This window comes from Acanthochromis polyacanthus, chromosome 16, assembly GCF_021347895.1.
Source record: "Acanthochromis polyacanthus isolate Apoly-LR-REF ecotype Palm Island chromosome 16, KAUST_Apoly_ChrSc, whole genome shotgun sequence".
NCBI classification, from domain to species: Eukaryota; Metazoa; Chordata; class Actinopteri; family Pomacentridae; genus Acanthochromis; species Acanthochromis polyacanthus.
Window position 1 is genome coordinate 11147288 of NC_067128.1, and position 22102 is coordinate 11169389.

General features: G+C 39.0%; 1 protein-coding gene and 1 long non-coding RNA gene across 2 annotated transcripts; one reads left to right on the forward strand and one right to left on the reverse strand.

Moving 5' to 3' along the window:
* Nucleotides 1-182: 182 nt before the first annotated feature.
* Nucleotides 183-14818, reverse strand: epm2a (EPM2A glucan phosphatase, laforin). The gene is made up of 4 exons (XM_022217382.2): nt 13838-14818; nt 9289-9463; nt 3529-3773; nt 183-2041 (listed from the first exon to the last, which is right to left on the reverse strand). Exons 1-4 carry the CDS (start codon nt 14082-14084, stop codon nt 1758-1760), a joined length of 951 nt encoding a protein of 316 aa, XP_022073074.1. The 5' UTR covers nt 14085-14818; the 3' UTR covers nt 183-1757.
* On the forward strand, nt 13994-17922 carry LOC127537734 (uncharacterized). Its single transcript, XR_007947556.1, has 2 exons — nt 13994-14104; nt 16636-17922. It is a non-coding gene; the product is annotated as an uncharacterized LOC127537734 (long non-coding RNA).
* The last annotated feature ends 4180 nt before the right edge of the window (nt 17923-22102 follow it).

Sequence of the window (22102 nt, forward strand, 5' to 3'; positions counted from 1 at the left end):
AACTGCTAATTATGGAGGAGTTGGAATATGAAAAAAAATGAAGCTGTCATGAAAGTCCCATCTTTGGGCGCACACTGGCAAAAATTTGATAATTTTGAAGTGAGCTAGTGATGTTTTCTGAACCATGTGTAAGTATGGGTCACAAAAAAACTAAACTAAACATAAAATACTTCAATATGAAATTGTTGATCACAAAAACTTTTAATAAGATTGTTTTTGTAAACTTTTACCACTGATTGAGCAGGTATGACAAGTTTTACACAAAAACAAAAATAGTGCTAGATAGAATAATCCAAGTAGAAAATAGTTCTGGGGTTTGAAAAGGCTTCTCTAAATATAACGAAGCACTTTTAATGTTGGTATTTTCTGATGTGTTTTTATTGGCCCAGTACAAAGACAGTAGTGCTTCTTCAAAACAGAGGAGAAAAGCATTTTGCTTGTCACATTCAGTTTTATGAATATTTTTAGAATGTTAATATTAGAAAAATCCATGATGATTTGCTTCTGCTTGCAAAGGGCCATCTGTAGCGACACCTCCATAAATAGACGCTCTGCACTGAAAAGTAATCAAACTTTAGAAGACTTGAGTAAATGTTTAGGTCACTTACTTTCTTAAATCAGGGAAAGGTAGCCAAAACCCTGCAAAATAAGCAATACATCCTAAATAAGAGTCTACTTAAAAGTTCAAAATTGACAACAAACAATGTTCTGTGTCTTAATGGCTTATTATGTATGCATTAAAATGGTCTGAAAGGGATGTTGTTTTTGTTATTTACTAGATGGATCGGAACAGCATCTGTCAGACAAATGAATGAAGATGAAATGCTATCAAGCTCTCAGAGAGAGATGGGGTGGGGCTGTATTCTTCAGCGTCTGGGAGCCAAATATCTCCCCGACAGAGAGGAATAGGCATTGTTGACATTTTCAGTTTAAGAATTGATTTGCAGCTTCAGTAAGGAGTGTCATTTCCATGCAGCATTCAGACCCTTCTCCCAAATAAGAAAAAAATTAAAATCCTCCTGAAATTAAAAAGGGGATTCTCGAAAATGATACAAAGTCATGAAATAGCAACTGTGGAATCATCCTTTCCTGAAGAGCACAGCATGCCGGAGGGGATGTAGAAAAAACAATGAAAAGAGAAGCAGAATTTAGATCTCTCTTAATATTTAACCTGTCTTCTTGCACAATGTTTGCAGTTTTGTCACAGCGGCTTTTTAGTATTTGTTTTTTCTGCATGTTCCCTTCACTCATTGCAGTTTAACACATCCGCTAAAAGTTGCCTTCTTTAAATGTCAACTCTATTTATTGATTAATACAAAAAAGGCTAAAGGAAAAAGGTTTTTCTGAACACCCCCGCAGACATCTACTGAAATTACTAACGGTATCCTCAGCTGACTCCAAGTGCACAAATTGCAGCTGTTGGTGCTAAAAGCTAATACATCGCAGTAAGATTAATTGCTTGCAACATCTACGTTGGCAGCCAGCAGAAAGATACCTGGGGATCAACCACATTTGGAAGGCAACTCGGCTGGAGTGGGTCATTTACGTGCATTAGGTTTAAGCAGAAAAAACGGTTAATTTACTTGATACAGGTTATTTCACCCTCTGGCACTTTCCTAGCTGACTATGCAGGATGATTTTTCACACCTCAGGAAGTTTTTTTTAGGTTTAATTCATTTTATTTTCCCCAAAGTCCAGTGGATCTTGCCATAAATGTGAATTCTGCTCAAAGACGTCAGCATAAAGACACTCAGCTCTCATGTCTCTGAGTAAGATATGGATGATCGCAGCTGGCCGAACTTCTGGATGAAGTCTGCCTGAGCCTGGACTAAAGCTTCCTCATCTATGTACACCGCCGGCCTCCTTGCTGCAACAAAGTACTGCACCTTCCTCAGGGTCCAGCCGAGGACATACATGAGCAGGCCGCAGACAGCTGCCGTGGACCGACCCACTCCAGCGTTACAGTGGACATAGACAGTGTGACCGTTCTCCAGGAGACCATAAAGCAGGAAGACAGCCTGAGGAAGCATCCTGATCCGGCCTGCGAAGAAGACAGTAACACACAATATGCTTAAAGGAGAAGGTTTTTTGGGTGTTTTTTTTTTGGTAAATTCCATGAAAATTCCCTACTTAACTTTGTTCAGACAGAAGTAAGAAGTGCATTTGCTGAGGACTATTTTCAGCTGTGGATTTATACACATTTGCTGCTCGAGAAAACATTTACAGTAAGCATATGAGGGATTGACTCGGTCACTAAGGAATAAGCTACATCCTGCTTACAGCTAGCACTTATTTGTAGGACCAATTCATTTTTAGTTTAGGTCTTATAATGGGATTTGCTGGCATCAAGAGAAGTACAGAATATCATCAGCTTTATCCTTTAACTAACTGTAATCTGTGTGGATTAAGTGAATATTTTTATCACATTGCATCAGTTTTTGAGAAGGAATTTAAACATACCTAAATATACACTGTATGGTTGAAACAACAGTTGGCAGTTTTTTTGCCTCAAGGCAAATGCATTCATATTTAAAATGTACATTCACCACAATGAAGAGGTACAAATTTAGTCATAATTATGTGCAGGCTTCAGGGTCTGTTGCTCAGAATATGATCTCTCAAGATTATCTTATGTAATTTTACTATTTTTATTCATTTTTTTCATTAAAGTGTCCCATATCGTGCCTCTTTACAGTAAATAATGAAGCTCTCACATGTCTCAAGAATGTGCTTTTCAAATTTCCACTCAACATACTATTCACTTCACTTTTTAGCTTTAAATTCAGCTGAGCTACTGGTGTACACGCCCCCTTCAGGAAGGAGACTCGCTCTTCGTCCGACAGCATGCAGCAAAACAGTTCACCATACTGCAGCCAGCAGAGACATGAATGTATGCAATACCACAACATTCTATCGCTTCTAACTCTCTTTGAGTGATCATTTTCCATGTCAGCATCACAGAATTTACAGCAAAGCCACTGTTTTTCCACTCATGTCTGTGGTGAGTTTGCCAGTAAAAATTACATGATTTACTGGTGAAGAGTCTCACATTTTGACCAGGACTTCAGAAATGGTGGCATTAAGCCTCTTCATAGTCTCATTTTTATTTTACCTTGAACTTTATAAGACGTACAAAATACAATAAAAATGGATTCTCTACCATATGAGACCTTTGGAGTAGAACCATGTATAGCTCCTCAGTTCACATCATGGTTAATAGAGGTCTTGGAAGGTGATTTATGGTCAGGGGTGGCTATAATTTAATCAATCATAGTTCTTTTGAAGCTTATTTCTTGCATTCATCTAGTTCTACAAAAAGTTAATGGTAGCATTTATCCATCCTGATTTTTAGACCTTCAAAATATTTGAATGGAAATTTTCTTTCACTATCGACGGTTAAAAAAAAAACAAAGCATAGTGAAAGATTGTGAGGGTTACTGATTTTTAGTCAGATGACGCCAACTCTGACCCGACTGAGTGTAATTCAGGAGGACGTTGAAGCCTGAACTACTACAGCAGTGTCCTTACCCTCAGTGCTCATGTCAGGTGTCGGCATCCACACGTACACCAGGCCGGAGTCTTTGTATAGATGCATCATGGTCTCTGGGGTCATGGCTTCCTCTGGGTTTCGTCTGCAGCCCTCGGAGTTGTTCACCACATCCCACTCTGTCTGGAAGTTCATCACTGCAGTGATGCCCAATTCATGCTTCATTTTTATTGTCACATGCTCCACCTGTCGAGGGCAGCTGCCCAGCCAAACACGAGGCATCACCCTAGAGCCGATAAACAGGGAGGCATAAATCATTCATCTGGAGGATTGAGGGATTATTACATGCTGCACAAGTTGAACTTCTGAAAAAAGCATTTCATTTACTTCTTGAGGTTATAGTAGCCGTATCAGCCACTGAGAAATTTAGCAAGAAAATGCCTAGGTACATATTATCAGATGTGTTTTTCAAGAGTGATGTTTCGTTGAAGCATAAAGGACATTGGAGATATAAAATGAAATATGATGATGGATTACAAGGGTGGTGTCGCTGTATTGTAGGATAAGATGGTTTAAAAAGAAGACAGAGAGCCTGAGTCACTGAGAGGGCAAGTGAAATTGCAAACAAGAGATGCTGCTTGGCTGTAAATATGGTCAAACCACAGAATTTCACGTTCAACCTGTGCAAAATGAGAAGCTTTTTATAAACCGTTTTACAGACATATCAAAGGGAACATGACCTCAGCATGTCACCACAAATGTTTCTTTGTCTTCCCTCAATCCTTCACAGCAGCAATGTTTTATACTAATAATGTTAATTTTATTTGTATAGCACTGTTCACACACCAAGTGCAACTCAAAGAGCTTTTCATCAATAATCTCGTTCCTCTAATTTTCTCCCTGAACACTGTTTGAGGCAGCGTTCATTAGTATGCATAAAGTCAACAGCCAGAGGAGGTGACACGTAAAAGAAAGGACGGATGCTGTTAATCCCTGATGTCCCAGAGTGAACGTCTTTGGTCTCATTTTGTTGTTAACAGATGACCTCTGTCGTTTTGTTTTGTTCTTTTTTTCACGTAAAAAAACCTTCCTACAAAACAGCTGTGACTCAACTGTCCTTTTTCTGCCACTATTTTCCCCTCACTCAGTGTCAGTACTGCATGTCCCAAGTCACCTCTACTTAATTAAGAAATTAAAGTGTACAAGAAGCTGTCTAAAGCCATTTCTCTTAGTTAGTTATCCCACATGACTGGTAGTTTAAGAGCAGCTTAGTTTAATTATTTATGGAGAATATAACCATGGTTGGGAGGTTGTATTAGATGGTTGCTGTATAAGGTCATCACTTTTTAGTACAGAAATATATCTTACAAACCGGGTATCTGTCTGTTTTCTAATCCAATTTGATTTTAAATTTTGATTCAAATTGAAAAACACCTCAAAAAGTTAAAACTAAAGTGGCTGCATAACCATGAGGGCTCCTCTCTTCAAAACTTTGCATTACCTGCTAGAAAGTTAGTAAAAGTCTCCTCTCATCTAATATTGAATTACTGCAGAGAGTGTGTATCATACTTGGGGCAACGTGGATGCAAAGTCTGAGAGACTAATTTAAAAGCTATTAATAGGCAAGATACAAAGTCACAGTGCTTCCTTCTGAACACAGGTCCTTGACATAAGCCTTGTAAGGTCTTTGGACACAAATTAAAACCCGATGGCACAAGCCAAGCTGACTCATTCTTATGCAAGTTACGTACTCGCTGCCCCATGAGTCTGGTGCTAATTTCTGCTTCGCTGTGTGTACAATGGTGCAGAATCTGCTGTGTGCAAAAGAGGTACATGCATGGGCAGGTTGATTTACTGTGTGCTCAGTTTAATTTATAGATTTAATTGGAAAATGAACATGTATCTTCTGAATGTTGTCTTGGACTGTGTTCAGCACAGGTAAGGCCAGCTGCTAAAGAAATGACATCTACAGTTGTAGAATGATGAGTCAGCTCGTGCTTTAGCATGGCACTCGTCAAAAGTTATTTCTGTATCTGCAGTCTGAGGCGGCCACAGGACAGGGTACGGTCAAACGTGATGGTGGACTGTGATGTGCAGACAGATGTTTACCCTCTGGGGCAGCAGTCATCGATGTGTGTGAATGAAACAACAAATGTCACTTTTGTGGTGGCTAAAAGATAAAAGCAAGGAATAGTCAATTCCAAAGCATTTATCAAACATAAATCCATGAAATCCACTCAACAAATCTGAATTCTTTTGAATCTCTTATTGAATTCATTTTAGCTTGCATCGTAAAGATTGCACAGTGGATTGTGGGAGCACAGCTTTCCAGCCTGGACTCGGTCTATGTTAGCCAGCTAAGGAAAGGGGCCAGCATCATCACTGGAGACCCCAACCATCCAGGACACAGACCATTTGTCCCCCTTCCATCAGGGAAGAGATTCAGGACTTTAAAAGCACGAACCAGCAGACTGTGGAACAGCTGCTCCCCCAGAGCTGTTGCCTCCATCACACCTTTTATCCAAATTCAACACGCTGCTGACTGCACGAAGTTCCACACAACTTTTGATGGATTTACACAATGACAAGTAAAAGCCTCTACCTATCTCTGTCTATTAAATGAAAAAAAAAAAATAGCTCCACTCTTCAGAAATTAAGATGTATAACCCACTGTTGCTGGGTAGGAAGCCAGAAATAACAGTTTTGTAATGCTAGCTACTACATTATTTAATTAACATCAATATTAATTAGGCCAGATAGCAGGTTGATTGTTGCTAAATACTGATTGTTCAGCTGATCTGATTTTTCACAACCCATTGGTCCCCAGTAGAGGAGACGTTTCATATAAGTAAGATTATTGATGTGATATGCTGGAAAAGTGCAACTCAACCTCCTGCACAGCTTATTGGCCACTCTGTTTTATTGCAGAAATCCAGTTTATTAAATAATGTTGAAGAATGATGCGTCTTTTCATTCTTCAAAACCTTTGGCACACTGCTGTCAGTGGCTTGAACAGAGCACAAAAAAACCTCAGACAAACTCACTGCTCGACAGATAATACCGTCCCAAGAATTAAAGTGAATGATTCAGCTTTAACAGGAAAAGGATCCAAACTGTGTCTAAGTAAAATGAAGGTATGCTGATTTTTAACATTACATTTTTAGGGAAAACAGAAAAAAGGGCATGAGGGCAGTTCGGGTGGCTTGAAAGGTGATTAAATAGTGTTGGCTTCCCAAAAACTACAAAAGTCATTAAAGGAAGTGATAAAGAAAATGAACAGGAATCAGTTAACCTTCTAAACTCCCAAACCAGTTGGTGGATTTGAAATTTTTTAAAAATCACCAAAATTACACCATTTACTAGAGCCAGCAGTGGGGGGAAAAAATACAACTAATCCTGTAATCCGTTGACAACAGTTTCCATCAAATTGTGTAAAATCAAAAAATCTGCGCTTTTTGCTGCAACCAGGAAGCCATTGGTGACTCAGCTGTGACCAACAGTCACATGACAAAAATTCAAAGACTATTCAGCTGGCTGTGTTTACACGTAGAAGCTACAATAGGAGATAAGTATGGAAATACATTTAAAATGTATGTAATTAAATATCTACAGTGTCACCATTCTTTTTCCTGGTACTGATATCACCAATTTGAAAAAAAACTGTACATCAGGATTTCACTTTTGGTCAATGAATAATCAAAAATACATAAATTTGGTGATAATTTATGATTTATGTTATAAGTGTAATGTTGCACAAAATAAATATTTGCATTCTCTCTTTCTTCTAGTCATGGTAGTGCAGTTTCCATAACAATGCAGGACTTTATTCTGTAGTAAAAGTTAAGCCTACACTGACTAAAAATATGACAGAAGCAAAAAAAAAAAAAACTTCTTGGAGTACATCGGGTCAACGGTATATTCTGTGAGGAAAGTTTAAACAAATGTGCATTTCCATTGTAACATTCAGTCTTGAAGCTGAATTAGACCAAATATGTTATGAGCTTCGACAAACACTTCAGAATCTGTTTCCAACAGAAATGTGTGAAATATGTTAAGATGATTTTCAAGGAAACTAATACAAAGACACAATGAAGACGGCTTTTATTAAACAGAACAGCTATCAATCACTGGAGCCAACCGCTGCACGAGTTAGCTTGAAAATAAAAGTGAATTCTCAATGATGCCCTCTTCTTTCTATTGAGATCGCTCACAAGGTCGTGGAGGTGACACTACCGCTGCTACTGGTCCCCCTTTTGAAAGGACAATCATCTTCAAAGTGACAGAAAGCAATTATAACTAAAAGTGGGACGGCAAGGTTAAAAAACAAAGGAGTGAGCAGGTCTCAGAAAGCCGACCGGGGCTTTGTCTGTGCACTCTCAGGAAGGAAGGTGGGGGTTGTGACATGAATAACGCTGAAGTGCTTTTCTCTGGCAGATTTAGTATCAGAACAAAGCAGGAAATCAATTTGCATGGAGGATATACATTAATGCACATCCAGTGGACTCATGCTTAATAGCACACAGCAGCAATACCTATGGTTTAGTTTCCTGCCTCTTACTCCTCATGTCCTTGTCCTGCCTCATGTCTCTTTACACTGCAAATCATCAAATAAAGGCAACATGCCAAAAATATTTTTCAACAAATAATTAAAAAAAAAAAAAAATCACACTTCAGCATGGAAATTAATTGGCCCTGAAGGACCTCATTATTTTCTAGCATTATTAGGTAAAAAGGCAGAAAACTGTGCACACGCATTTCATTGTAGTGAGTGGAAGAGTGATGGATCTCTGTTTGTACTGACTGCAACAAGTTCTACTGCTTAAAAAAATCTGTAGACTGAAGACATGAAATAAAGTAGTAAAATTTAGTGCTCTCAAAAGATAGAGGTGATTACTGGAACCAAAACTGTTTCTTCACTGCAATGCTCCGTTTAAAGGACTACTAACGTTGCCTGAAAGAACAGTCATTTGGGCATCTTAATACTTCTGTAGCAAAAATAGTATTAAAATCAAAACACTGGGTACCCGCCTGCCTCGACAGATCCTTCACATTATTCTGAAGGTACAGGGACATTCTGAAGCGGGACCTTAAAGACTTCAACATGGAGCCTTCATCATGGATGTCCACCTGCACTGACCAAGTACTTTGGCGCTCCAAACTACACAAAGGAGTCAAAAATGACAAAGCAGCAAATCTAGAGAAACTGAAGCGATGGCGGAGACGCACATCTACCACTATCTGTAAAACCTAGCTGATCTTTTTTGGCATAGTCGGCAACGGCTGAAGCTAGCCTGAACTGAATTGGTTGCGCAGGCGGCTCATGAAAAGGGGCTATAGCCCCATTTACTGCAGGTCTTCCTCCACATTTCTATACAATCGTGTTTAATAAAGAAAAAAAAGGCAAAATAAAATGTATATTAAAAAATATATTCTGTGTAGGTTGAAAAATAAGCACATGAACATGTTCTTCTTCATGTTAGGATTCATTGAACATAGCGCTTCTGCTCTTGTGTCTGTACAGTAAAAATTAACCTACTTAAATGCCTGAGGGGATCAGATGGTTCTGTCCAGCACTTCTGAAGCTCAGAAGTACACCTCAGTTTGCATTCAGCTTTCCACATATTTCCACCCGCACTGCCTTCCTCTAACAGTCTAAAGTTTGGCTGCCATCTTACAGCCATCATAGCTCCTGAAACATTTTAGGCCAAGTTCTTCTACTTGTCTCATGACATTCAGAATCTCACAGCATTCCCTAAACAACATCATGCAGACGCTGCTTTTTTTGTCACTGTATTTATTACCTGGAGAAATGCATGGCCTTCTGACCGGCCACACTGAAGTAAAAGTTGGTGGTGTGTCTCATCTCGTCTGTGTGTCCCGTTTCCTCGATCCAGTGACCAATCGGGTGGCAGTAAACTCCATCCACCACATTCCTCTCATCATAAGAACAGCATCTGTCATGATGTGGACCACTACCTGGTGGCACAGAACACAACAATCCTGCAGGTTAGTGACGGTATTCCCGCTTTAGGATGTTTTGACACATGGTTTTTAAGTTCTGTCTAAAACAAATACAGGCACCTGGATGTTTTTTTGGGACTTGAAGTCATTTAACCCTCCTGTTGTCCTCATTTACAGGCACTAAAAAATATTGTTTCCTTGTCTGAAAAACATCCAAAAATTCAGCAAAAAAATTCCCCAAATTTCTGAAAATTTGCAAAAACGTAAGGTAGAAAATTTCAATAATTCCTTAAAAGTTTCTCCTAAAAGTTTTATTTTTAAAAAAAATCCCCAAATTTGGCAAGAAAATTCTTGTAAATATTCTCAAAAAATTTATAAAAATTTTCAAAAACAATTCTAAAGATAGCTAAAGTGATTATATATACATCAGTAAAATTTCTAATATTTTCTTTAAGAATTTTCACCAAAAAAAAAATTCACCAAAATCTAGCAAAATTCACCATATTTTGGTTGATTTTTTTGTGAATGTTCTTAAACATTTTTAACATTTTTTCCCCACCAAAAATGTCCAAGATTTCAAAAAAAATATTGAAAATGTGGTCATTAGAAGTTTTACTGTCAAAATCAATTTTTTTTACACATTTTTAAACGAGTCAATTTTGACCCGCATTACGAGGGTTACACAAAATTTGCTTCCTTTCAATGAGCAATCAATGACAGAAGACTGTCTAATAAAACATGGTTTACTCAGATTTTTTTCAAAAATTTCATGACCAAGACAATGTTTGCTTAGCATGTCAGCTAGGAACCAGGAGTGAAACAAATATCATCCCTCCATCCATTATCTATACACCAGTTTATCTTCATTAGGGTCACGGAGGACTGGAGTCTATCCCAGCTGACTTAGGGTGAAGGCTGATCAGTTTATCCCAGGGCTACACAGATTAACAAGCACACACACACTTTTGGACAATTTAGAATCACCGATTAACCTCAGTATGTTTTTGGATTGTGGGAGGAAGCTGGAGAACCCAGAGAAAACCCACACATGCACAGGGAGAACATGCAAACTCCATGCAAAAAGATCCCAGAATGGGACGTGAACCAGAAATCTTCTAGCTGCAAGGCAACAGTGCGAACCACTGTACAGCCCAAAACACACATTTGTATAGAAATATTTTAGTTACAGAAAGGATGTTGACAAAAAAAACATGCACTCTGTTGGCAGTGTCTTGCAATTTTTTGTACGACACAAGGCAGCACAACTAATGTAACTCAGCACCAAAACTTCTGAATGACAGCTGGGGGCGGCTGTGGATCAGGTGGTAGAGCTGGTCGTCCAATGATCGAAGGGTTGGTGGTTCAATTCCCGCTCTCGCCTAGTCATGTGCTGTTGTGTCCTTGGGCAAGACACTTAACCCACCTTACCTCCAGTGCTCTTCGCTGGTGTGTGAATGCGTGTGAATGTTGGTGGTGTTGGCCGTAGGCGTGGATTGGCAGCCACACTTCCATCCGCCCCAGAGTGAGAATGTGTGAGTGTATGGTTGAATGGAAGCAATTGTTGTATAAGTGCTTTGAGTACTCTGATGAGTAGTAAAGCGCTATATAAGAGCAAGTCCATTCATTCATACACAGCTGCAAAGCCACATTTCAATGCCATCCAAAGCAAAAAAACAAACATCTTGAAAGCCTTTGCCAGGGATAAACTTTAAAAACTATGAGGTTCAAAAAGCTTTTTGAGCTTTCAAAAAACTGCTTTTTCTCTTCTATGCAGATGCACGTCCGTACAAAATCACACCAATCATTATGAAATGATTCATTCTTTCCAAATCAATGTATTTGAGTCATCTGGTGAATATTTCTGCTCTTTTTTAATGTCACAATATCTGTCACAGAATAACAAATTATCAAAGTGTCAGTTTTCCCAACATTATGCAGCTCTAGTGGGAAATATTCTTTGTACTCTACCTTCAAATCAAATTATACAAAATCAAATTTATTTTTATTGCACACTGAAAACAACCCGAGTTGACCAAAGTGTTGTAAATCTATCAGTTGGGTAGCAACAAAAAGATGTGCAGAAGTAGGATAAAGAGCTATAAAATCACTTACTTTCATCTGACATGTCCAGTCACAATATGTAGATTTAATTCAATAAAACTCATTCATTAGCATAAACAATTCACCACTACATAAACAAGTTCAACCCCAACCAGCTACAGCATTAAAACTGCTGCTTAAATGTTAATGAATCAAAAACAACCACATTTCAAGAGAATACATACAGAACACTTTTAAAGAAGACATTTTACTTTCTTGTTTTCTTTCACTGGTGGTAACATTAAGTCTGGACATCCAAGGCTATAACCCGAATGTTTTATGAATAGACTCACATTTCAATAGCTTTTATGTTTTTGTTTTGGCCTCAAAACTGTCAAATTTTACCACTGTTTCGTACAGAAATTCGGAATACAGCAGAGAAATGTTCCTCTGATACATCAATTCTAATAAAAGCTTTCATAATAAACGTGATGTATTAACTAACATTAAAAGAAAATGGAATGGGAAGGCAAACGCAATATATGTTTAAATCAACAGTAAAAAATAAAAGTAAAACAGACCAGAAAGAAAACTACAACAGCACCTTCACATATAGAGAAACTTTAGGAAGAGACTTAAGAGGATACTGGCATCTGCAGCTGGGTGGACCTGCTGAAAAAACATCCTCATCAATAACATTGACTTTTAAGGAAGGAGCTTAAATCATATTTTATAGCTTTGCTGAAGTGAATTTGTGGATTCAAAATTCTGCTTAGTGCAACACTAAGTTTTGTCTCTCACCTCCAGGCAGCAGATTTACTCTGTTCATTATGAGTTATTTATTAGGGTTTTGTGTTTAGGGATTTTTGCATCTCTTCTACTGGAGTATTAAAAGGAGTTTCCATCCACATTACTGTTAAATAACATTATTACTAAAAGTCTAAACGAGCATTCAAGACCTTTAAGATGTAAAATCTCACTCCAGATGGTAGTTAAGAGTAACTGTGGACCAGCTGAGTGCTTCTCAGCCATTTTTACCACACAGTGCACCTTTACATACGATTATAGCTGTGAATCATCATAGATAATTCCAAGATGCACAGTTTGAGAACCACTGGTCCAGCTACCCTGCAGTCACAGTTATATTTATGTAGATCATGGGTTAAGCAAAGAAAGAAAGTGGATGACTTTACTTTGCCAAGAGCACGGTGTCTCACATTTTAAATTTATTATACTTCAAAATACACTGGTCCAATTAAGAAGTGTTGGGAAACAATGTACAGCCATTTGAACCATGTGTTTGTATATGTTTAACATGTGTGGAAATATATATTCACGTAGGATGAATATAAATGTGGCAAATAATCACAAGATTAAAAATCATAATATAGAAGCAAGATTCATGCGTTTCTATGCGGATTTTGAGCATCTTAAGTCAAAACCGAACTGGTCGAGACAGATGGCCACTTTCTCCAAGCCTGATTCTCTGAGAGTTGGTCTTTTTTTCTCCCTGTTAAAGGTTTTTGGTTCCTTCCTACTGTCGCTGACTGCTTTCTCACAGGGAATCCAAAGTGAGCTTTGAATTTCTGTGTTCTCTGTTCTTTGTGTAAAATTCAGATGATTATCCCTTTGTCATGCTAAGTGCTATGAGATGACATGTTCTGAATTGGCATTATATAAGTAAAATAGAATAAACTGAATTGTAGGTCTGACTGCTTGGAAGCCATTGTGTAAATGCAATGTTTAGGAGACAACAGAGACTGTATGAGCTTTTAATTTAAACTTGACATGCAGCTCGTGAACATGAGTGCAATTATGCATCACTGAAGGTCCTGTGAGGCACATTTGGCACGTAAAGAAATGTAATTAGGTTAGGTTTTGATTGTTTTGTTGTTCCAGCTGGGCTTGGAGAGAGCTCTGCATTAATAAACCTACAAGTGGACTGAGCATCACTGACTGCTAATATTTTTCCTTCTCAATTGTGTAAAACAATTGAGTGAATGTGTGCGTCAGTAAAATTGTCCACCACAGAAATTAAAATCTATACTAACAACTCTGCCTTTTACTATAATATTTTGATGTTCATTTAATGTTTGTGCTAAATAAATGAAGTACAAATCAAGAACTTCATGTGTGGTGTAATATTTTACACGTGGAGCTGAGTCTCTCCTGATAAGTGTTCAATAAATATCGCTTTACCCCCATCTAGTGGTCGGACGAACTCATTACACAGTAAAACAAAGATGGCGGCGGTGGTTCTGTCTGTCCTGGACCCTCCACAGCAGGTGAACTAACTAGACCTTGACTGGGCTGATTCGGTCTCAATGACTCTGTCTAAATGCACTTTACCTTCCCAGATAAACGAGCCTCGGACTCTCTGCACGAACTTGAACCACAGAGACTCTCTGACCGGCTCGTCCAGCTGCACCTCGCCGGTCCACAGACACGGTTCCTGCGAGGAGGGGAGCTTCTGAGAGGCGGTCAGCCGAACCGCTCTGTCCGGGTCCCAGTGGCCTATTTCCACCCGAGAACCCGACACGAAGACCTCCACGTCCGAGCAGTCCGGAGTGAGAATGACACCGAACCTGAACAACATGACCTCAGTGTGTAAACACGGTGAGCCCGGGTTAATCTAGCCCGTATTATAGCTCTTAAACCCGGGTAAGACGCCCCCCTGAGGTAATATAACCCCCTCCAGACCACTGGACACAGCCTTATAGTTGTTTCCTTGCTTGATATTGGCCTTATAATCTTTAGATAGCACTGAAATCATTTCACAAATCTGACAAGATTAAAATACGTTGTTTTGAGGTGTGGTGATGTAATTTTTGATAACATAAAATCAGCTTCTGTGTTTAAATGTGAATATATGCAAACATGTTTTATTGTTTACATGTGAATCATATGAAGGTTTGTTCATTCATTTGAACAAAACACACTAAACATTCTGTTTTTTAGTACCCTTAACCCTTACATCCCTGGTGATTGGGGATTTGATGTTATTTCAGTAATGGAAATAATGATCGTAAAGTTAAAAGATTTGTCCTGGGCATATCGATTCTACATTCATTAGAAACATTCAGATTCTTTAAAAGAAGCAAAAATATTGTCTGTATTGATTTTCTAACATTTATTCCCTTCAGTTTTATGTTGTTGTTGTTTTTTATTTAGTGCCAAAACACAAAAATACACAATCTCACTTCACACAGTGAGGTGAAGACCTGAAAAAATTATACAGCAAAGCCCAACAACCCCAAATGATTCTGTCTGAGCAGCTCTGCTGAGACAATAGGAGGACTCTTCAACAGGATGAAACCTTCAGTAGAATGGGGTCAGGGAGGGCAGACATCTGCCTCAACTGGTTAGGATAAGAAGAGAAATATGTTTATTTAAGATTTAGCCAAAAGACAAACCCCTGCATGTGGTCTATTATCAACACAATCTTACATTTAACTTGCTCTTGTTGTTTAAAGGCTTTTCATTTACTCAAGTGCCTTCCACAACCTCTTAACCTCATAAAAATGTTTTCATTTAATGTAATGGTGTCAGGTCTAAAAAAATTGTCTTCATGTAGTTTTATTGTTCCTGCCAAATGACATGTCTTAATTATGCACAATGGAGGTAAGTTTTTGAATTTGAAAGCATTAATCTGAACAATAATGGACTTCATAGATGTGAATATATGTTCACATCAGTCATTTGTGCATAATTTGAAACTCTAGTTGTAAATCAAATCACTTTAGTTTTTTCATGACAGCAAAGCAGTTTTTGGGAGGTTTGCAAATAATTTTTTGTCAAGCTTCTTTAAATGACTTTCTCATATGCATTCCAAAATGTGGATTTATTGTTTTGCATATGTTGATATCATAAACACCAGAAACCATACAAATGTGTTGCTTTGCCTGCATGCGATTTTTCTACAGCTCTGTCATCAAAAATGACTCACCAACACGGCATGATGTGGAAAAGCTAATCTGTAGCATCACAGATCAAAATGCCGATTATTCTTGTCAGCAATAACAATGAAATCAATCTGTGCTCGCAATTTAGAAATTTGTTTACACACATTGCTCAGTGTGTGCTCCTGATTTAATATTGATTTGGTGCGAGACTCTCAATTCTCCGGCTCTCTGACCGCAAAGCCACAACTTAATGAAATCTGCTGCGGCTGTATGCGTGTCTGTTGCCTTCATGTGTGTTGACTTTAGCCTCTTCACATGTCACTGAATAATCCACTCTTTCTTAATTGTCAAATCCCTGCAATCGTCAGACACAATGACACAAGCATCTGCACATGAAGGAGCATTTTTGTTGTTGGTGCACAGCAGAAGTAACTTGTATTGATTTTTGATGAAGAACATTATAAAATTGTTGAGGTAGAGGTTTGTTAAAAGGACTCTCTTGAGCATTTTTAATAGTTTCTTTGCACACTAATTGCCTCCATTCAAAATCCCAACATATTAGTAGCGAAATGCTGAAAATTTTTAAATAAAGACCAATATATTTGATCATATTGTATTGTAATATGACATACATAAAAGCAGATGAGTCACTTCTGCATTAAATGCCAACTACATCATGGCAAATTTTTTTTAATCTACACCTGTTGATGTTTTATCCAGACAGCTTCACTAATAAAGCATACAGTTGTGTTTCAGTATTACAAAAAGATATCAAAACACACATTAGTACTGTCAGAAAATTGAGGTTTCAATGTTTACTGGTATGTAGAAGAGGAGGAGAAGCTGTGAGCAACATTTTTTCTGACTGCAGACCTTTAAGCTCTTTTATACTCAGTTCATTTATGCACAAGACAATATTGTACCAGAATGATTGAAATAGGCACAGACACCTTAAGTTTTGTTGCTTCAGTCCAAAGTTAAATTTTCAAAAAATTGAATTACTATAGATTAGATGAAAAACAGAAAATACTCAGATTATTAGATACTACTTTATACTATCCAGCAGTTTAATCTGATCAGATTAGTCCACATAAATAGTCTTCATTTATTACAACAACGTTTTAAAACACATTTAATTAGAAAATATATTAAAACACAAAATGGAGAAAAAATATAAAAAAAGAACGACAAATCAACAGCAGTATCTATGCGTAGACTCAGCAGAGACGATGGTTTTACTTACAGCGTCGTGTTGCTGCCATCATGTGTCTTAAGGGAGGTTCTGCACACAGAAATCTGGAGACAACGAAAGAAAGAGCAGCATCACAGAATGGACGGACTGTGAAGAGGATTTTAGATCCCAGCAGGCCAAATGTTAATGTTGGTATCCTTTCTGTAGAACTGTAAATTTGTTACCTCATACTGTGATTTCAGTGACCTGTTCTAATTTACTTTGTAACCGATTACGATCTTATTTTCTATTTTTTCTTCTTCAGTCCAATTCTTGAAGTTTTGTCTCTCCGTCATTGTTCCCATAAGGACTTCCACACAGCTCTAGTCACATTTTCACATTCACACATATGAGAATGCTTGAAAAAAGTTCTTGGCCTCACCCAGACACATGGTGCATAACTCCTTTTTGGGGCATAACTGTACAACAAAAAATCCTTAAATCACTGTCCACAAGAACTCGAATGTTTATAGCAATCAAAGGAAAAGGAGAGAAAAGCTTTGATCTGGGGTGATGTTGCTCCAGGACAATTCACAGGTGGCAGAAAGAGCCAAATGTTGCTTCAAACTGTTGCCCCATTACCATCTAACTTCTGTTTCCCAAACTGAAATCCAACTTGTGTAGTCGCCATTTTCTGAGGGATGATGATGTCATTGATGCTGTTGAGGAGAATCTGGAGATTCAAGATGTCACCGTCTTCCTACTACGCTGAAAAATAATGAAAGAACAATCATTCTCCTGTGATGTTTTCCGGTGAGGCTGAGAACCTTTAGAAGTTCCCTATGTATTCTTTTACTTTTTTAAACTGTTCCCTGAACTTTGAATCTTTCTGATGTAGTCTGTATGAAATTTGACATGGCATGTCGTGGCTGTCTCAGTGTTAAAATCATGGCTCCAAATTCAGTGTAGTGGTTAGCACTGTCGCCTCACAGCTCGAAGGCCCTCTTGGGGTCTTTCTGTGTGAAGTTGGCATGTTCTCCCTGTGCCTGTGTTGGTTTTCACTCCTCCAGCTTCCTCACACAGTCCAAATACATGCTTATGTAAATCGGTGATTGTAAGTTGGCCATAGGGGTGTGATTGTGCTTGGTTGTTTGCTGTGATGAACCGTCTTTTACCCAGCCAGCTTTGATAGGCTCACCTCCTCACCCTCCGCTGCATAAAGTAGGAATAGATAATGGATGGATGGATGGCTCATTCAGACTCTGCTTGCCTGAAGAGTGACACAGTCAATTTAGCTATTACTTTGGTCCAAAGATCGTCTATAGCTGATTATTAAAAAAAAAAAAAGAAAACGCACAAAATGAGAAGAGACAAGAGGAGGCTGGTGGACAGGGAGAGGTACCAACTGAGACACACCTGATGATGAGGGTGCAGGTGCAGGCAGAGAGCTGAGCATCAGAAGAGCTAATAATGTGGTCTCTGTTTCACATTGACCTTGCCGTATTGCAGATTGTTCGGCTAAAAGAAAAGCCATGATTACATCCACATCTGCTTCGCCAATTTCCAGCAGCTGGTTCGAGTTACAGTACACCAGCTTCGATTAAATATTGCAATATGGCCCTGAAAAGGGGGAAAGAAGCTAAAGAAGTCAACCAAAGTAAAGTAAGTTGCAAACTCCCTCTCATAACTATTATCTAAGGTGTTTTCAGCAGTCTTGTTCCATTGGCTGCTTCCTATCCTTTTCTACCTGAATTTATTAATTTAATTAACAATGACTAAAATATAACTTTGCATAACTTATGATACATTTATATTTGTTTTCATCCTACAGTGAAAGATTTCTGACCACTTGTGAGTTAAAAGTTCCACAGTTTTCTAACTTTGATGGTGAAAACACTTGGAAGCAGCAGAGCTTTGTTGAGAAAGCAGCAGCCTTAATTCCTTGAAGTAATTTCTTTAATTTTATTTATTAGTTGGTAAAAAAAAAAAAAAAAAAAAAAACATCTTGTTAATCTGGAATTTTTCAAAAAGTGTTAAATGTGTTGCATTCCTGTTCTATTGACTTGTAGTATCTTATTCACTTGCTCTTTTGCATGGCTTTTGCCTGTGACAAAAAATAAATAAATCAAATATCACAAGTCCCGTCCTCTGTTGCAGCCAGTCAGAGGCCAAGTTTGCTGAGCACATCCATTTGATTACCAGCAGGAAGGAGAGGCTCCAGGTTTGGACTCATCTTGGTTGAGAAATTACTTTAAATTTTAAATTTTTTAATAGTAATTCATAACCAAGCTAATGTTAGCTACTTTATCCTCCACCTCCCTCATCCCCATTCTCACCCAACTGGTCAAATCAGATCATCCCTTTCCCTTAGCCTGGTTCTGTCTGAGTTTTTTTCCCTCTATTTTCGAGGCATTTTTTTCACTCCTCCCCATTGTCACTCATAAAGAATCTAAAGGTAATTTTGGATTGTTTCTGTTTTCTCTTTATAATTCGTAATCTTACTATGCTAAACGCTGTGAAATTACATATTTTGTGAATCTGCCCTATATTAATAAAATTTAATTGAATTCAGGTCATGGTAATCCTAAGAGCTTTAGTGGAAGGCTAGTAGACTTCTTTTTTGACCCTTGAAGATGTTGCACTTCATTCAAGAGGTTTCTTCATTTCTGGCAGACTGATGGGGAGTCTAAAGTATTTATTCTCACCCAGACTCACATGGCACACGGCCCTGTAACCACTTAAGACTCACATGACTCAAGGTGGTAATGGTGGTGAAGCTGCCAAGGGAGCAATCTCAGGACAGTATTATAAGTATCTGATAATGGTGTTGTAGGTCCTCTTCTCTGTTTAGGGATGGCAGTTTGAAATTAATGTACAGGGCATCCACAGTTTACGACGTCCTTGACCTGTGGCGTTTTATTGTTAAGTTGGAACTGGTTACGGATGAATATGTCGTCACGCGGTGGTACAGCATTGTTAGCATTCGCTGATTGTATGCCACCTTGGATTGTTCTACATTTGCTAGCTTTTTGCCCTTCATCATGGTTCCCAAGCGTAAGTCAGACTCTTCTGATGGCAGTGATTTAAAGAAAAGGAAAGCCATCTCCATGGAAATTAGATATAACAAAACACTCGGAACATGACTTCTGAAGAACTGATCGATATCGTGATGCACATAATGGCTTTGTTTACATTTTGGCTGGAGTTCTGACTTACAGTGAAAATCAACTTACATCAATCCGTAGGAATGAAACTTCCCTTGTATATTGGTTCCTTTACTTCTCTATCAACCCATCCATCTTCTCTGTCCAAGGTGGGAACGTACTGTCCTCAGAGGAGTGTCTCTTATCCTTTAGTTGCAGTTGAACTCTTGAGTCTGGTCCTGTGGAGTTGACTCTGCTGTGTTGTGTCGTGTTTGTGGAGTGGTTCTTTGGTTTGCACTATGTATCACTCTATTCACTCCTTGCTTCATTGGGTTGCCGATACAACTTTGCTCATCTTGCGTTTGGGTGTTGTGATTTTTTTTTGTTACGCATTTGTTTGCTGTCTTGATGAACTCCCAGCCGGGGTGCTTTGTATTTGTGTGCTCCTTTTTAGTCTTCTCTGTCTTGGTAGGGACATTGTCAGTCTGGTGCTGTAAGGGAACTCAGAACATATCAGCTCAGTGAACAGCAACAGTAAGTTAACTGGGAGGATGTCAAGGACAACAAACTGCCTTTTTTGGGCTGTTACGATTAATTAAAGTTGCTGTCCGGAGTTTCCGTTTGTTTTCAATTTATGTATCATTGTTTAACAAAGCTTAAATGTGTTAGTCTAGTTCGATACTATAATATAAAGTTAGTATAACGCGATATGAAAATTTATTCATGAGCTCCGCCTTCCTCTCATAGACCCCCATGTTATTCCAAAAAGCGCCGGTCGCTGCCGACCAATCAAGTTCGAGCTTCAGCTTTGTCATGCTGTCAATCAACGGTTACGCGCACAGCAAGCAAGCCCATGCAGAGGTGGGCGAGCTACGTATTATGCAACCGGGCGCACATTTGTTTTGCTTGTGGAGGAGAGAGCATCAGGGATCAGCAACTTCCAGAAAAGTTAGCAATCCCACGGCTTGTCAGGCCAAGAGACTGCAGGACGTTTTTTGGCTCGGGGTGCTCGCGTCACTCCCCGACCACGGCCTCCATAGCCCGGCTGACGGCTTCGTTTAGATGCCCGACCTCTGGAGGAAGATGTTGGGGCGTCTGGGACATACTCTTCGTCAGAGGAGTCATGCAATTCTGAACTCTAGATAGAAATAAATAAACAATGTAACACATATACACGCGTAAATGCACTAAGTTTGATAAACAACGTCATCGAGAGGGATACACGAGTGTAATCACAAATTGAAACTTTACTCGTTCGTCCTAGCAGATTCATGTTATTTTGGTATTAGGACAAGTTAGACTCAATACAGCATTCTAACGTAATTCCTTTATTATTTACTAAATGTACTAAATGTAGAAGAGTGGAAAACAGCAAAACAGGCGAGATGCTGCAGCACTCCGGGCACTTCTCTCATGTACTGCGCGCGTGCACAAATAAAGGGGCGAAATCAGACGGAGGGAGGGACCAACAGTGTTTTGGGAGATGCTGCGATTCAAACTCCGGACAGCAGCTTTAATGTAGCCTGTGGGAGACACTGCTAGGAGTGTGATAACTACTACTGTTGCGACAGTCAGTGATGCTCGTGTTTTTATTACTTTAATGGTCTAACTGGCTTTGGTGAGGGCTGCTCAGCGGCGTAGTGGTTAGCACTTTTGCCTTGCAGCAAGAAGATCGCTGGTTCGAATCCCGGGGTGGGCCTGGGATCTTTCTGCATGGAGTTTGCATGTTCTCCCTGAGCATGCATGGGTTTTCTCCGGGTACTCCGGCTTCCTCCCACAGTCCAAAAACATGCTGAGGTTAACTGACTACTCTAAATTGCCCGTAGGTGTGAATGCGAGTGTGATTGTTCGTCTATGTATGTAGCCCTGCGACAGACTGGCGACCTGTCCTGGGTGTCCCCTGCCTTCGCCCGAGTCAGTTGGGATAGGCTCCAGTACCCCCTGCGACCCTAGTGAGGATGAAGCGGTGTATAGAGGATGGATGGATGGATGGATGGCTTTGGTGATTATTGAAAGCATGACAATGGTGATTTTGTACAGTTTTTATTTTCTACAAACGTGAAAAGTCAAACCAGCACTGAATTGATCCTACCTACCCAAGTATTGTGCGTGTATCTAGAGCCTGAATACATTTCATTTTAAGAGTGTTGTTTCTAAAAAAAGAAAAACTATTAAAAACACATCAGTGAGCCACAGTGTCGCCCTGGGTGGCATGTTCCTTCATGACAAAGGGTTTGGGTATGTTTGTTTGTGTAAAAACAGCTCCAAAGACTAACAGATATCACATTTTGAGTCTCAGTGTAGTTCCATGTAAGGCAGAGAATGCTGAACAAGGCAGCAATGCTTGGCTAGTTTTTAGTGCAACATGTCACCGTCTCCAAGAAAAGTAATTATAAAG

Bases quoted from the DNA above. Each gene is read 5' to 3' on its own strand.
- epm2a (XM_022217382.2), bottom strand. From the start codon at position 14,084: ATGTTGTTCAGGTTCGGTGTCATTCTCACTCCGGACTGCTCGGACGTG. The intron at 3,774-9,288 runs GTAATAAATACA...TATCGGCTCTAG, and splicing joins AAGGCCATGCATTTCTCCAG to GGTGATGCCTCGTGTTTGGC. The intron at 2,042-3,528 runs GTAAGGACACTG...TCTTCTTCGCAG, and splicing joins ACCTGACATGAGCACTGAGG to GCCGGATCAGGATGCTTCCT.